General features: G+C 41.0%; 1 protein-coding gene across 3 annotated transcripts in view; it reads left to right on the top strand.

The window, feature by feature from the left end:
* ATG7 (autophagy related 7) overlaps window positions 1–15,241 on the top strand; it is a gene marked incomplete at its 5' end in the record, with an annotated part of 227,864 nt that overhangs the window by 68,976 nt on the left and 143,647 nt on the right. For all 3 annotated transcript variants that reach the window (XM_082848856.1, XM_082848857.1, XM_082848858.1), the window contains one exon: window positions 3,639–3,719. In XM_082848856.1, coding sequence (XP_082704982.1) covers window positions 3,639–3,719 — 81 coding nt within the window. The remainder of the gene's footprint in view (window positions 1–3,638; window positions 3,720–15,241) is intronic.

The following is a 15,241-nucleotide window of genomic DNA, read 5'->3' as shown; positions in this document are numbered from 1 at the left end:
ACCTTGGGTGAGAATTGGTTTGTTATCTGTGATACCAAAAGGCCAAGCAACCAAAGGAAAAATAAATAGGACATCAAGAAAGTAAAGTTCTGTGCTTCAAAGGATACCCATCAAGAAAGTGAAAAGACACCCCACAGAATGGGAGAAAATATTTGCAAAATCATATCTGAAAGAAACTCATATCCAGAATATATAAAGAACTCTTAACATTCAACAATAAAAAGAAAACCCAATTTAAAATTTGGCCAAGAATTTGAATCTACATTTCTCTGAAGAAAGATAATATGAATGGTCAAGAAGCACATGAAAAAATGCTCAACACTATTAGTCATTAGAGAAATGCAAATCAAAACCACAGTGAGCTACCACTTCATATTCATTAGGATGGCTACCTCAAAGAGACAAGAAGGTGGAGAAATTGGAACCCTCGTATGTTGCTGGCAGGAAAGTAATATGGTGCAGTCACTTTGGTCCTCAAAATGTTAAACATATAGTTACCATGAGATCCATTAATGCCACTCTCTCTCTATATATACCCAAAAGTTATTCAACTTGTGAATAAACAAAATATGGTATATCCATGTAATTGAATAGTATTTAGCAATAAAAAGGAATGAAATACACATGATACAATACAGTAAGTGAAGCCAGTCATGTATGATTCCATTTGTAGTAAATAGGCAAATTAGGCAAATCAATAGAAATAGAAAGTAGATTAGTAGTTGCCAGCATTTGGGAAAAGAGGAAAATGGGGACTAATTTCTTAGGGGTTCTGAGTTTCTTTTGGGGGTGCTGAAAATGTTCTGAAATTAGGTATTGGTGATGTTTACAAAATTCCATGAATATACTAAAAGCCACTGAATTGTATACTCTAAAGTAAGTTTATGGTACATGAATTTTATCTCAGTAAACCTGTTATTTTTTAAAGAAATAACTATTACATAAGTTATTTTGGTGATAAATACCAAAAAGAAGGATTTCACGTAATGAAGGCGTTATCTCTAAGTCAAGTGGTGGGTGGATTGAGTATTTATGAAAGAGGTGTGTTTGAGCTTGAGTGACTATTATGGAAGATGTAGATTTGGTTATATAGCTGGTTCCCGAAGGAAGAGCTCTGAGTCACAGAATTCGGCGTGAGACAAGGTCAGCAACGCAGTAATGTCTTTGAGAGGGACGTTGTACTTGAGCTTAGTAGTTGTATGAAGCCTGTGAAAAGATCAGAAAGGCAAAATGGGCCCAGATTAGGGGGGACCTTGAGTGCCAGCGTGAGGAATTCTCTGCTTTTTTGGTCAGCTCTAGGAAGCTGATAAAAAGTGACACACCTCAGAGCTGTGTCTTAGGAAAATTAATCCATAGCAGAGTGTTGGATTCAGTGGGAGGGAGAGAGCTCACCTGTGGAGGTGCCCGTTAGGAGTCTATCGCAGTTGGTATGAGAACAGGCCTTCCTCTTTTGAATTTCCTAAAACTGGAATTAGTTTGGTGGAGTTCTGAGCCTTCTGAGACCAACTTGGGGAATTTGAAAGGCCTCACACACAGATGTTATTCTACTTCATTTCCTGGGAAAATGAGTCAGTTTCCTGGTAAAGAGCTGTCTGGGGTGCTAAACAATGGTGTGGGTGCCCCTGCTTGGCCACCCCATTCACTTCGGCTCCTTTCTGTTGCTCACCACCTGTGTTTTTGGTTTATATTTTCTCTTTCCTTCCTTCCTTCCTCTCCCTTTTCTCCCTTCCTTTCCGCTCCTAACTGGGTCTACTGTCTCCCTTCCCTTCGCCTTTAACTCCACACCTCCAATCGTGGAACAGTTTAGCAGAGAAAAATACCAGTATTTCTTTGCACAACACAAAGAAAGTTTATTACCTGTATGAGAGAAAAGAGAATCAGGAGGCCTTTTCATGAAACCTATATGGAGACCTTAACCTGTAGGCCATATCAGTGAACATTTTCATGGAAAATATGCTACATATGATAAATATTTTTCTAGGTAAATTTAATATTAAAGCCATTGAGATAGAAGGAGACTCACTAGGAGAATTCTTTGGGCCTGTAACTTCCAGATCTCATGAGGATCTCAACATATCCATTTGTGACCTGCCGTTATAGTCTTTTCTGCTGGTTTGCCATCTCTTGTTTTGGTGACCTGGAGAGCAAACTTAGGACCCTGCTTGTGCCTCAAGCACTGTATCAGGAAATGGTCACCACCTTCCTGAGATACAGAGAGCTAAAGATTGTCACATTTTCAAAGGTTCACCGTGAGGCCAGCTAACTTACCCAGCTATCTAGCTTATCATTACTACCAAACACTCTCTTGATCTTGGATTACATTGAAATCTCATAACATATAGATAACGACGTTTAAAAGATTGCTATAGGCATTTCCTTTAAGGTTAGATCTTCCAGCAATAAGTATGCAAATGTAACTAGACTAGTTGCAGTGTGGGCTTAAAGGTGGAGTTGCCCACACTCAGAAGCCTGTCTCTTTGAAGAGTCCGCCAGGTTTCCTTGGTTTTGTTTTGGGGGAGTGTTGGTAGGGTGGCTAAAGGCAACAAGGACTCGGGGGGAGAGCGGGGTGGGGGGGGTGGTTCTTTTGCTGTACTCAAGTGAGGCTGTTAAATGTGTGGTGAGCCCTCACATTGAAGACAAAAGCTGTGCTGTCCTGAGAGGGAGGGAAGGGAAAGGAAGGAGAGAGGGAGCCCCGGCCAGGGCCTGGCCAGGTTTGGGATCAGGGGCCTGCTTCTGAATCTTAGCGTTGTCACTTTTTGTTTACCTGGGCCAAGATGCTTCACCCTTCCCAGCCGGAGTTTCATCAGTGGGGTAGTTGTCAAGACCAAATAAATTAACTCAAGAGAAGATTGGTGGTGTTTGGCTTATTGTAAATGTTGAGTCCTATGGAGACTTTAGAGATTTCACCATACCTATTTTTAGTAATAATGTTTAAATGATATATGTAACAGTTTAAAGTCCCCTTTTGGTGTCAGTGTAGTTCTGGAAGTGTAGTGTCTGGATTACTTAAATTATAGTTTGCGAAACCTGGCTATAACTGACACCCCGTAAATGGAAATCAGTTGTAATTCAGAAATTATAACTGAGGTGCTCAAGGTGGCGCTGTTTCCCCATAAACTTGGTAATGCGCTCCATTTTATCCCTATCTGTTCCAACTCAGGCAAGTAACCGGATCTATATTTAGGACCATTTCTGCCTTCTGTAGTCCCCAGCCCTTCTTACTGAGGCCGCACTCCAATACCACATCCTAAAAATGCACACTTGTCCTATATTCACTGTAACATACATGAGAATTGTCAGTAATAAACTAGTTGACTGGTTATATATTTGAAGACATTTATGAAAACAATACTTCAGATTTTACAGCTTTCTTTTTATATTTTGGAGTCAGTTTGTGTTTAGGTCTCAAATACATGCAAAGCTTGTAGACCAGTTCTTAATGGAATAAAGGACCTCATATAGTTCTTCCTCAAACTGATTATATAGTACGAGGGAAAATGTCTACATTGAACTTCATTTTTGTGAATCTGTACCAGGAGCACCCTATTAATTGTTTCCCACTTCTTGTCAGAAGCGACACACGTACTTCACAGGTGTGTCATTCTGGGTTTGATGTGCCTCGTTGTGTTTGTTTTTAGATACGAGGATTTCTGTCGCGATTTGATAATGTCCTTCCTGTCAGCCTGGCATTTGACAAATGTACAGCTTGTTCTTCCAAAGTAAGTCGTTCTACATTCATGGGACTTGTTTAAAATGAGCTCTTCAGCCTTACTAGCCAGAGGCACTGAAACCAACTGAGGGCTTTCTGTGGAGGAGGGGAGGGCCTAAAAATGCCAAACCAGGAAGGATTGTGTTTTCATTTTATCTGTATTCATTCTCACGAGAAACCAGCCTGAGAAAGTGTGGTTTATAGTGTAGAGAGAGAGACTGAATTAGATTACTATAGTTCTGTATTAGTACTTGAATCATGATGGTAATTTGGACTCGAATTTGAACTTTACTCGTCTTTGTTCCTCCCCAGAGAGCTCCTCGCTTGTACCGACCATCCCAGAGCAATTTTTAAGTGTTACTCCGGGGATGAGGGGTAGCAGGCGGTCCTGGTGGTGTGTCTTTCGGAGATCTACATAATGACAGAGAAGGAGTAAACAGAGATTAGGGCCCTGGATCGGGAGCCAATAAAAGGGCCCATTCAGCTTTGATCTTTCCAGAGGCTCTAAAAATAGAGCTGGTATGTCCTCCATTGTAATGGGAAACGGCTGATGTATCTCAAAACTACAGTGATGGCATCTCATTTTTTAATAGGCTTTGAGATAGTCTGAGTTATTTTCACATGTACACTGTGTGTTATAGCTGATTTCCTTTTGGATACCTCTTTAAGCCTTCTAATGCCCAGTGATTTAACCTGGGCTTTTAAAACTCACGATTCTTGATAAGACTTTCATGTTCAAGTGTTATGCAAAATAGCGTTGGGGTCATTAATCCCAAACTCTGGCCTCTCAGTTATAATTTGGGACTTTGCTGTGTAGCCTACATCTGGCACTCTGAAAGGGATTGAATTCTAGGGATAGTCTCTCCACTCTGAGATGACACGCTTTCTTTGAAAACTTTACCTGGGTCTTGTCTTATGAGAAGCACAATCCTGACCAGTCAGTCTCTCTAAAAAGTTAACTCAGGGGGTTTCCCTGGTGGTCCAGTGGTTAAGACTCCGAGTTTCCAATGCAGGGGGCACGGGTTCGATCCCTGATCAGGAAACTAAGATCCCACATGCCGTGCGGCACGGCCAAAAAAAAAGTTAAAAAAAGTTAACTCAGATTTGACAAACAATGTTGATAAATTTGGTTAATTTTAGGTGCTCAAAAACTTAGAGTAGCTCTTTCTCTCTTTTCTTCAAAAGTAAAGTAAGCTCCTGTTCTATCGTTATGCATCCCAAGCGTCTCTGTTGAGATTTAAAGCTGTTTGTTAGTAGTTATCTGTGAGCTCCTTTTTTCTGTAGGTTCTTGAAGGCATCTTCTGTCTTCTCTCGAGTCAGGGCCTCAAGGACGTCTGTGTGCACTTCTGTCTTCAGAAATGCAGGTTTTAGGATTACGTGCTCTTCAGTGGAGCACATTTTTTTCTTTGAATGGCTAAGCTAATTGGTCTCAAAATAACTTGGCAGTATTAATTTTCATGTTGAAATTGTTTGGCACCGGTGCCAGAGGTTTTTCTGTGGCTTTATGTAAATCTGGTTAGTCAATGAAATAACGATAATTGGGTTCTCTAAGTGAAATGCAAACACTCATTTTTTCTTGTTCTATTTCTAATTAAATTAGCCCTTGAGGTACTGTTTACAAAAGGATCACAAGCATACCAGCTAGCTGAGGTCCCTTATATTCTTTGAAAGAGAATAGCTTTGCATTTTCTTTCACACTTATTGTAAGCATTAAATTAATTATAGGTATTACTTTTTTGTTAGCAAAATTATTTCCCCTTGGTGGTCATTCTGAGAGTCCTGCTTTACATAAACATGCTGGACGATTTAATACAAACTGACTTGGATTTTAACAGCTGTGCTATTCCCATAGCGATCACTTTTCATGTGGTCTGGGTATTAAATTTCTTTTGTGCTGAAAAGGTTGCTTCATTGGTGCATGTATTTCCTTACAGTAGAAACACAGCATTTACTTACTTGGCTAACTTATTTATTCGCTTAGGAGGATGTCATTCTCTATTATCTGCAAACCCAGCATTAATACTTTGAAATGACAAATCCAATTACATTTTCATCTCTGTGCATGTGAATTTTTCTTAATTCATACTTAGCATAATATTTTTTATACTGAGTCATATCATAGTTGTTATTGTTTCAAAAAAATTCTTTGAGGCTAAAAATGACTTTTAAAAATTTCTCCTTTGACATCCATGAAGTAATTTTTTCCTTTGGTAGTGTTCAGTATTTTTGCTTTTTTTTTTCCCCCAGCACTAAGGCCATGCTTGTGTCTTGATTTAAGCACAAGTACAGAAAGATTGGGGAGGTAGAATAAACTATGCTGAGTAAAAATGCCTTCATTACCTTATTTATATCAGTAAAATATAGACCTTTTATAAGGCCTGAGGTGGGGAAGAGTACAGTTCTCTGCTTCTGTGGCAGGGAAGGCTAAATCATCTACACGCAAATTGTTCCTTATCCTATTTGATTTTAGCTTGGCATACAGCCAGGTGAATTGTTCCATCTTCCAGAAAAAATATTGAAGAATCTGGAGGGAGGAGGGTGGTGAGGAGTCGCTTTCATTCCAGTTTCTATTTATTGCCTTGTAAGACTTTCCAAAATGATAGTATCTGTCACTAGAATTTCAAAAAACCCTATTGGAAGGTATATGAGTCCTTCTTTAGGTTTCATAAAGGAATTCAGAGCCAAATAGTTGTGTGGAATTGCTACCAAAGGGAAAAGTACAGATTTGAAACCGATATTCTTGAAAGAATTTCTTATAATACATGGAGTTAATTTGTTGTTTTTAGATTTTCACCTAAGTAATTGGGAGGAAGTTAGGGTATTTGGAGGGGTACCTTTGTATTTTGATATAATTTTAAACTTACAGACAAGTTGCAGGAATAGTACAAGGAACTCCTTTACCCAGATCCCCCAAGTGTTTACATTTTTCCCCATTTGTGTCTATGTGCTCTTCTCCCTCCCTGCCTCTCCTCTTTTTGTTGAAACTGAGAGTGAATTGGAGACATTGTGATTGTTCATAGCTAAGTACTTCAACATATGTTTCCTAAGAAAAGGGTTCTTATCTTACCTAAGCACAATGCACTTACCAAATTCAGGCAGTTTAATGTTTGTGTAACAATACTGTTATCTAATACACGGTCCATATTTCAGATGTTGTTATTTGTACCAGTAATGTTCTTCATAAGTTTTTTCTCCAGACCAGAATCCAGTTCAGGATCGGGCATTTAGTTGTCATGTCCCTTTGGCTTCCCTCAATCTGGTAAAGTTCCTTAGCCTTTCTTTGTCTTTCTTAACTTCACCACTTTGACATTTTGCCAGTTATTTTGTAAAATTTCCCTCAATTTGGATTTGTCTAATGTTTCCTTATGATTAGATTCAGGTTATGAATTTTTGGCAGGAATACCAAAGAAATGATGATGTATCCTCATGTCAGGAGGCACATGATATATTTTATCCCCTTTGGTAATGTTAACTTTCCCCCTTTCCATATTTGTAACTACCTTCCCCAACAGTGAGAAACCTGGCTCCCAGTATCCTGCATATATTCACTTAGTTGCTCAAGCCTGGAATACACAGAAAGTAGTTCCAAAATTGCTAGTCCATACTACTGCAGATAGTAAACCTATTACGTAGAGTTTGATCATTGTGCATGGTTCTTTTTTTCTAGGCAAAATTTACATACAGTGAAATGCGTGAATCTTAAGAGGACAATACTATAATTTTGACAAACACATACAGCCAGGTAACCTACATTTCAGCCAAGACATAGAATGTTTCCATTACGCCAGAAAGTTCCCTTGTACCCCTTCCCAGGCAGTCTTGGGGGAGGGGAGCAGTATTTTGAGTATTGTGACTGTTCTCTTTCCCTAGAAGGAGTAAAACTAGGCCCCTTCTGGTGTTTTATGTAACAGTAGCCTTGTTCCTGGGACCCAGAAGTTGACTGGAAACTTCTCTCAGATGTGCAGAGTCAGGAGCAGGGCTGTGCCTGAGGAGACTGCAGGCAGACGATTCTTGATCTTGTCGCACGATTCTGTCACAACCTTGGCAATATTGCAGGAACAGCCTATTATGAAGAAGCAGGCCCCCAAACTTGGTTTTTATACCGTCTGGGACTGCCTAGTGCACAGATGTAGCAAGATGTGCCCAGAAACCTGATCTTCAGATTTTAATTAGCCATTAGCAGCCCTAATATTACACTCATTCTGGTGTTTACTATTCGATGGGGTCTCCTGTTGACAGGTTATGACTGAACTTCCCAAAGTGACTTGTTATTAGCTTTTTGTGTGCACCTGTGTATGTGTGTCTTGCAGTGAGAGGGATAGGGTGGTGTAGAATATGTGTCAGTTGGTATCATCATATGGTCAACTGTGCTTGCTTTTTGCCTTTGTCATAGTCAGCCTGTCCATTTATCTTTTGATATTAATATAATCCTACCTTTCTTCTCTCATTTCTTTTCTCTTTGTTAAGAAAAGAGAAGCATGAAATGCCAAAAATTAAACTCAAGTATTTAAACTTTCTTTAAAGAAAAACCTCTATCCCAAAGCAACCTATTACCTAAAAGTTCTGCAGATGCACCGTTGAGGAGAGAAAGACAAATGGTAGATTTGGAAGGAGAGGTTAAACTCTTACCGTATGTCTGTTAGCAGACATACGTTTATTCAACTGACATTTGAGTCCCTGCCGTGTACCAGAGATAGGGAGGTGATTAAAATAGCCACTGCCTTCAAAGAACACTATCAAAAGAGTGAGGGAGACCCATAAACCAATGCTGATCTCCCTAACATTGTTATATGCTCTACAGTCAAGGTGTATCCTCTTCTTAAGGTGTCCTGGTACCAATTAGCTTTGTAAATGGGGAAGACCAGGGAAGGTCTTGCAAGGGACTTGTAAGTTGATCTTAAAGGATGAGTAGGAATTTGTAGAAATACATGGGAGAGAGGACAAGAGGAAGGTATTCCAGGCGTGGGGGGATCACATGTGTGCCAGCCAGAGGCAAGAAAACATGGCACGTTTATGAAGTTGTTCTGTGTAGCAGTTGTGACAGAGCCTGGGACACCTCATTCCCTTCACATTGTCCTCTTGGTGAGTGCCATTTTCATTTCAGCTCTTCTTGAGCTGGAATCTGGCTGTACTTTGTCTAGCACTTGAGGCTCTTTCTCACCTCGCATCAGGCTTAGGGGTTTCCTAGCCTAAGGAATCCAGCAACTGCAGCCCGTTGGGGGGCGGGGGGCGGGGTGCAGAGGACAGGAAGGCAGGCGGGGGATTTCCAGGTCCTGGCTCTCCATCCCTTGCTGGCCAGCTGAGGGACCACAGGCAAGGTGCTCCCCGCTCTGCCGCCTCCCTTTCTTTTGTTAAATGAGTCAGTCGGATGAGATAAGCTCTGGCTGTCTATTGACACTTGAAGTTGCTAGCTTTTATATTTCCTTTACTTACTTTTATTTAATTCTTTATTCCCCAAGCAGTGCATTTTCGTTGCAGAAAAAAATCAGAAAATATATTTAAGGAAGTAATCGACTGTATTCCAGCCGCGCAGATCATTGTTAGGCATTGATGTCTACCCTTCTTGGCTTAAAAAAAAAAAAAAAAAATCCTATATTTTATGGGTATGTGCAGATAATTTTTCTCTCTGAACATTGCTATTGTAAGTTTGAGATTAGCTTCACAGAGAGGGATTTATGGTGCTGCATCAAGCATACTCTCTGCTTCTCTGATTTGATAGGGTTTTAAATCTCAGTCATTTACAAGGACCGGCCAGAGCCCCATCGGAAGAGCTCTCCAAAGTTGTGCCAGGAATTTCTGCATACGGCTTCTCAGTGGCAAATATTACTCAAAACTGGGCTGCAGCCAGGTGTTCCTTCTTCTTTCCAAAAGGGACATAAATCTCTGATTTGGAAAATGATGAGTAACCCCCAGGTTCCCTTTTTCTATCTCATTTACCTAGTGAGGCCTCAAGTCTCCTGTTTTAACGTGCGATGGATTCCATATGGATAGTTGTGTGGTGTAAACTGTTATCTCATATCTTGTCCTTAGCAACTAGAGTTCCCACAACTTCCACAACTGCTCGCTTCCCAAAAGGAGATGGAATATCCAGCCAGAGCCAGCGTGGAGTATTTAGCTACAAGCCCTAACCTCAGAGCTCTTGGCTCTTCACCTCCTTGAAAAACCTTGGACGTTTCTCCCTTTGCTTCAATTTCCTCATCCATAGAGTGGGGAAAATATTTTCTGTTTCCCAGGGAAATTGCAATGGCTGACGTGTATCCAGTTCCCTGTGACCAAGTACCAAGGCCTTTGCCCACTCCTGGGACTGATGTTGACATCAGAAATAAGAGGAAAACAAAGACCCCTGTGATTTCATTAGGTCTTCCGGGGTGTGTGGCACCCTTTCTGGGGTCACTGTTCACAAGCAGGTACAGTGAAAGGCCTGATTGAAAGTCAAGTCTGCCTTGGCTTTGAAGGACTGCAGAAACCTTCCATCATGGTTCATGATGACTATTACTGCCAAAACCTTTTCTGTGATTCCAGAGAACTCAGTCTTGCTAGTTACTTCTAACCTGAGACCACCTAATCGGTAGTTAAAGTTTGTGCTGCTTACTCCTTTTCTGTGTCACCTGAGGTCACAAAGACATGCCTCGCCTGTCCTAACACACTTTTTTTTTTTTCCTTAGAGGATCTCTAACATCCAGACCAGAAAATTTAGGGCTGTGTTCTCCTTAGTTGGTTCCACAGGCTGCCTGGCCCAAGCATAGGCTTCAGGTTATTGAAAATCTGAGTTCCTTTTAGTTTGGAATTAATCTCATTCACTCTTAGCCTTTCCCCCAAGCCCAACCCTTGACATAGTGGTTCTTAAATTTTTTGAGTCATGGACCTCGTTCAGACTGATAAAAGCAATAAACCTGCTCCCCTGAAAAATGGAAGCCACACAGTTTTGCAGGCAATTTCATTGGCTTTGTGAAGTCCCTGAAATGTGCCTGTGGATCCTAGGAAGGTATCCTTGCTCTGAGTTTTTCTTTGGTACCATCCCCACACTCTCCCAGACAAGACCCTGGGGGATGTGGGTGCAGCCAGCCACAGCCCCACCATGACTTCTCTGTGTGGCTTGGGAAAGTAGCCCTCTCTCTTTGGGGACTCATTTTCCTCAACTGTAGTAAAGGGAGATGCCTGGGCTCATCTACCACTGGGTTTTGTTACCTGACTCTGACATTGTTGGAGTCTCTTGATCAGCTACTTTGTTTCTTTAGGCCAAGCAGCATCCAGGTAGGGGAGGGGAGAGATAGCGAAGCGGCTCAGAGTTCTAAGGGTTATTTGTCCTTTCTCTAGTGGTGCATTGATTTGACTCCAGATGGGCAAAGAGCCCCAGCTGTCATCTGTTCATGTTCCTTCTTTTCTTCTTATTTATGCGATACGTTTGTCTTCTTCCCTCTTCTCTCCTCCTGTTTAGTACCTTTGTAAGGTAGGGAGGGAAGAACATGGTAGTAACCGCTGGTTTTTTGAAATAAGGGTGCTATCAGCTTGAATTGGGAAACATTTTATGGATGTACATGCTTATACGTACACAGGTTGCATATAATATATATATATATAACTGTTTAAATTGAGTACTTAAACTCATGTAAATATATGTATGGTTGTTTATTTTAATGACTGTTGTCATAGCAATTCAACAAACATTGGAGCTTCTGTTTCATGATATATTTTTGGATGATACAGAGGTCAGTAAGACATTCTCAGAAGTTTCTGATGATATCCTTCTGGACAAGATAGGAAAATTATAATACACGATTATATACCTCAAGCACGTCAACTTATTTAAACATCTTGACCCAAGAAATGTTCTTAAGCTTAGAAGGGATAATTAGTTCCTAGCAAAAGGTAGGAACTGGTTAAATATGTTTTGAATGGTGAGAAAAATTAATGAGTGTTTTTGTAGATGAATAAACGAACAGCACAACAGGAAGAATGGGAAGATAGGCTGTGCCCTCCAGGAACTCAGTCGGGTAGGAGTCTAAGGCTTGGTAGCAGACGCTCTTTGCCTACTCGTGCAGAGGCATGATTTATCATGAAGCCATAGGTGGTAGCTATTACTGAATGTTACATTTCAGTGCTCTGAATATTTGTTCATCTGAGCTTCTTTCCAGCTTTTACTATCTCATTTGCTTTAGTTGATGCTTTCGATGATTTGTTATTGTGTAGCAAAATCATTTCCAAAGTATATTAAAATAAGGAGCCTTTGGGATTCATCAGAGATGACTTAACATTTTGTGAAAGGACACATTCTGGCAGTGAGCTTTTTGCAGGGTTTTGGTTGCTCTCCTGCAGGATTTTTAAAAGTCCATTTTATTTTTTCTAAAAGGTCTTCCAATATCCTGTCCAGGTATTTCTAAAAGTACTTATCACTACAGCCTTTCTTGCCATAGAAGATTGAAAGAACTGTTTGAGAACATCCTATTCCCAAAGTTACTGTTGTTATAACTTGTTTATATAACATCTTATGTGGTGATAGTGATAAATTCTAAAGTATCTGACCTTCCCTGGTTTTAAGTAATTCTTCCAGCATACAAGTTTTATTAAACTTTTTTTCTTAACAAGGAAGAAAAGACTACGTATTTCTGTTTTCTGGAGTATCTAAGGGCTGGCTAAAGCACACACCAAAGTTAGATATCTTAAAGTTATAACTATCAGACCAAAACTGGGAAGCTAGCTGCTCTGTGGCCCTGACACGGCTGCAAGCGTGCCAAAGGAGAACAGTCAATGGGAGAACAGACATAGCAAATCTTGTAAATTAGAAGAACTGTCTTGACACTAAGTAAGTGTACATCCAACAGAGTTTTAAGGAACGGCAGCATCACTGGGATGATTGCCCATCCCCATGAGGACTACTTTGAAGGGTGTGTTGAATGGTCACAAGGCCCACAGTCAGAACTCCAGACAGCCTAGGTGTCTTGGCAGTTGACTCGAGTTACTGAAGCATTTGGATATTTTTAAGACCTTTATCAGCACTCCAACTTGGAACAGAAATCTGTGCAAAAGTATATTTTTGTGTTGTTTGTAAAGGCGGGAGAGAAAACTTGGGTTTTTCCTAGTTTTCAGTTGAACTTCACATTTCCCTTTCCTTTTATGTCAACTTTTTCACGAAGATGATAACAAAAGTGGGATTGAAGGAAGTGGCAATGTTTCTCTGTTGCATTAAAACCCCTCACACATCCCGAGCACGGAACGTGAGCTCCACGTTGCTCTTTCTTAAAGAAGAAAGGCTGACTAGAAACCGTCCGTGGGATTGCTACTGTACCCATATCTAGATTTTCTCTTAGTTCGGTCTGACCTGACAAACTTGACTTCAGTCACAATGCAAGTGGATTTAAAAATAATAGTAATAACTGACAGCACAGTGACTTCCTGGTAGAATAGCATGCATAAGTAAGAAAGCAAAAACACATACGCAGCACTTGGCCCTACTGGAGGAGTAAGAGTTTTATTTCACAACATCTGCTTTTCTTTGCCTAATCACTCACTGCTTCCTATTATTGAGAATGTTCCAGTGGGCACTTAATACCTGAAAAATGAGTCCTGCATCGCAATATCATGCTCTCTGCAAAAGGACTGCAAGTTCCAAGAAATGGGCCCTTTCAGTGACCCCTGGAGGCGGAGTGCGGTTGGGGGGGCATTGTACTTGTTTCAGTTCTGCTGTGGTAGCTCAAAACAGTTGACAAGTTCTTCTTGGGAAATTGCTTCAGATCTCACAATATTTTCCTCTTAGTAGCCTCAGCAGTGGTGAATTCTTGACCTTTGAGAGTGGGTTTGATTTTTTTGGAAAAGGCCAAGAGTAATTTGAAGCTGTGTGTTGAATAAAGGGAACGAGCCATTTGCAAGAGAAAGTTTTAAAATTTTTTAAAGAATTGCAGAGGCTTCAAATGGCTTGCAGGTCTGAACAAGTGAGAGCCCCAGTACCAGGAACTCCAAGTATACCAGCCTTTGACTACAAGCTGGCAGAAAGATAACAGGACACTTGGACATGGTTTGTACACTAGAAATGAGCGCTGGCTTTTGAGACGATGCCACTTACTAACTACGTGACCTATGACAAGTTTCTTGAAGTTCCTGAGCTTCAGTTTCCTCAGGTAGAAAACAGTTAAAAATTCTTTTTTGGTGGCGATGAAGATTAAACAAGAGCCGGTATGCCGAGTGTCACGGGCGCGGCACTCTGTAAATGTTTTCGATCGCTCCTTTGTACAAGCAGAGATCCGGTGCCATTCCCCTGTGCTTTATAAATGCACTCATTTTGTAATTTACAGCCATAAAAAAACTTGCCATCTTTAGAAGTTGACAAAAAAGGAGGGGAATACAAAAGGATGAGCAATTCTTTTAATAGGGGCATGGGCCTCAAGAGGTCAGCAAATATTAAATGTGCAGGCTATTAGATTCTTTGTCTTTTTCTTTCCTTTTCAAGCAAGCTGTTAATCTAGGGGTTTAATTATTAATCAAAATGAAATGAGATTTAATGTTCCCAGGAGTGTGAGCTCTGGGCAGGGGTGAATCCTCTTATTTCCTGAAGATCTGTGCAGGTAATCTGTGGCCAGTGTTGGGCCTATAACTTGAGAGGAGCTGACATGAACCTAGGGTAAAGACTTCTTGCCTGTGTTCTCTCTGAATTCTGAGTTTCTCTGTGCTCTTTGAGGCCAGGACGTGAGCGTGTGGGTGGCACTGCTGTGACAGCACCAGGCTGCTGCCTGTTCGTGCGGTTGTTCTGGTCCCTGCCCCACGCTGCTGCCCACAGGCCTGTCTCTAGCCTCATTGATCTTGCCACCTCTTGCTGGAGCTGTACCGTGAGTGGGCCAGTGCAACACGAGCAGAGAGGATCAGCTGCCTTGGCTGCGGCATTTCTGCCTTCCTTTGGCATCACTTGATGGGTGTTTTCCCAATCTCTCTTTCAAGCTTCCTGTGAAGGTGCTAGCAAGGGGGCTTACCAGTCTATCAGGTAGAGAGATCACTAGGTTCAGAGAAACTGCATGAGAGTCCAGGATTCCCAACTCCCACTTCACTTTCCTACCGTATTAAACACCTCTCAGACAATGAGGTGGTAGGATTAATTCACACTCAGAGAATTCCAGTGTACTCATTTGGGGTTGGAGGAAGATCCCACTTTAGATTTTTAAATTTTTTTTATTATTATTTTTTACATCTTTATTGGAGTATAATTGCTTTACAATGTTGTGTTAGTTTCTGCTGTATAACAAAGTGAATCGGCTATATATATACACATTTCCCCATATCCCCTCCCTCTTGAGCCTCCCTCCCACCCTCCCTATCCCACCCCTCTAGGTGGTCACAGGTCATGCTACCATATGACCCAGCAATCCCACTACTGGGCGTATACCCTGAGAAAACCATAATTCAAAAAGAGTCATGTACCACAGTGTTCATTGCAGCTCAATTTACAATAGCCAGGAGATGGAAGCAACCTAAGTGTCCATCGACAGATGAATGGAGAAAGAAGATGTGGCACATATATACAATGGAATATTACTCAGCTACTTT

This window comes from Leucopleurus acutus (genome assembly GCF_964270905.1).
Source record: "Leucopleurus acutus genome assembly, chromosome: 10".
Taxonomy (NCBI): domain Eukaryota; kingdom Metazoa; phylum Chordata; class Mammalia; order Artiodactyla; family Delphinidae; genus Leucopleurus; species Leucopleurus acutus.
This window is presented reverse-complemented; position numbering and strand designations above follow the sequence as displayed.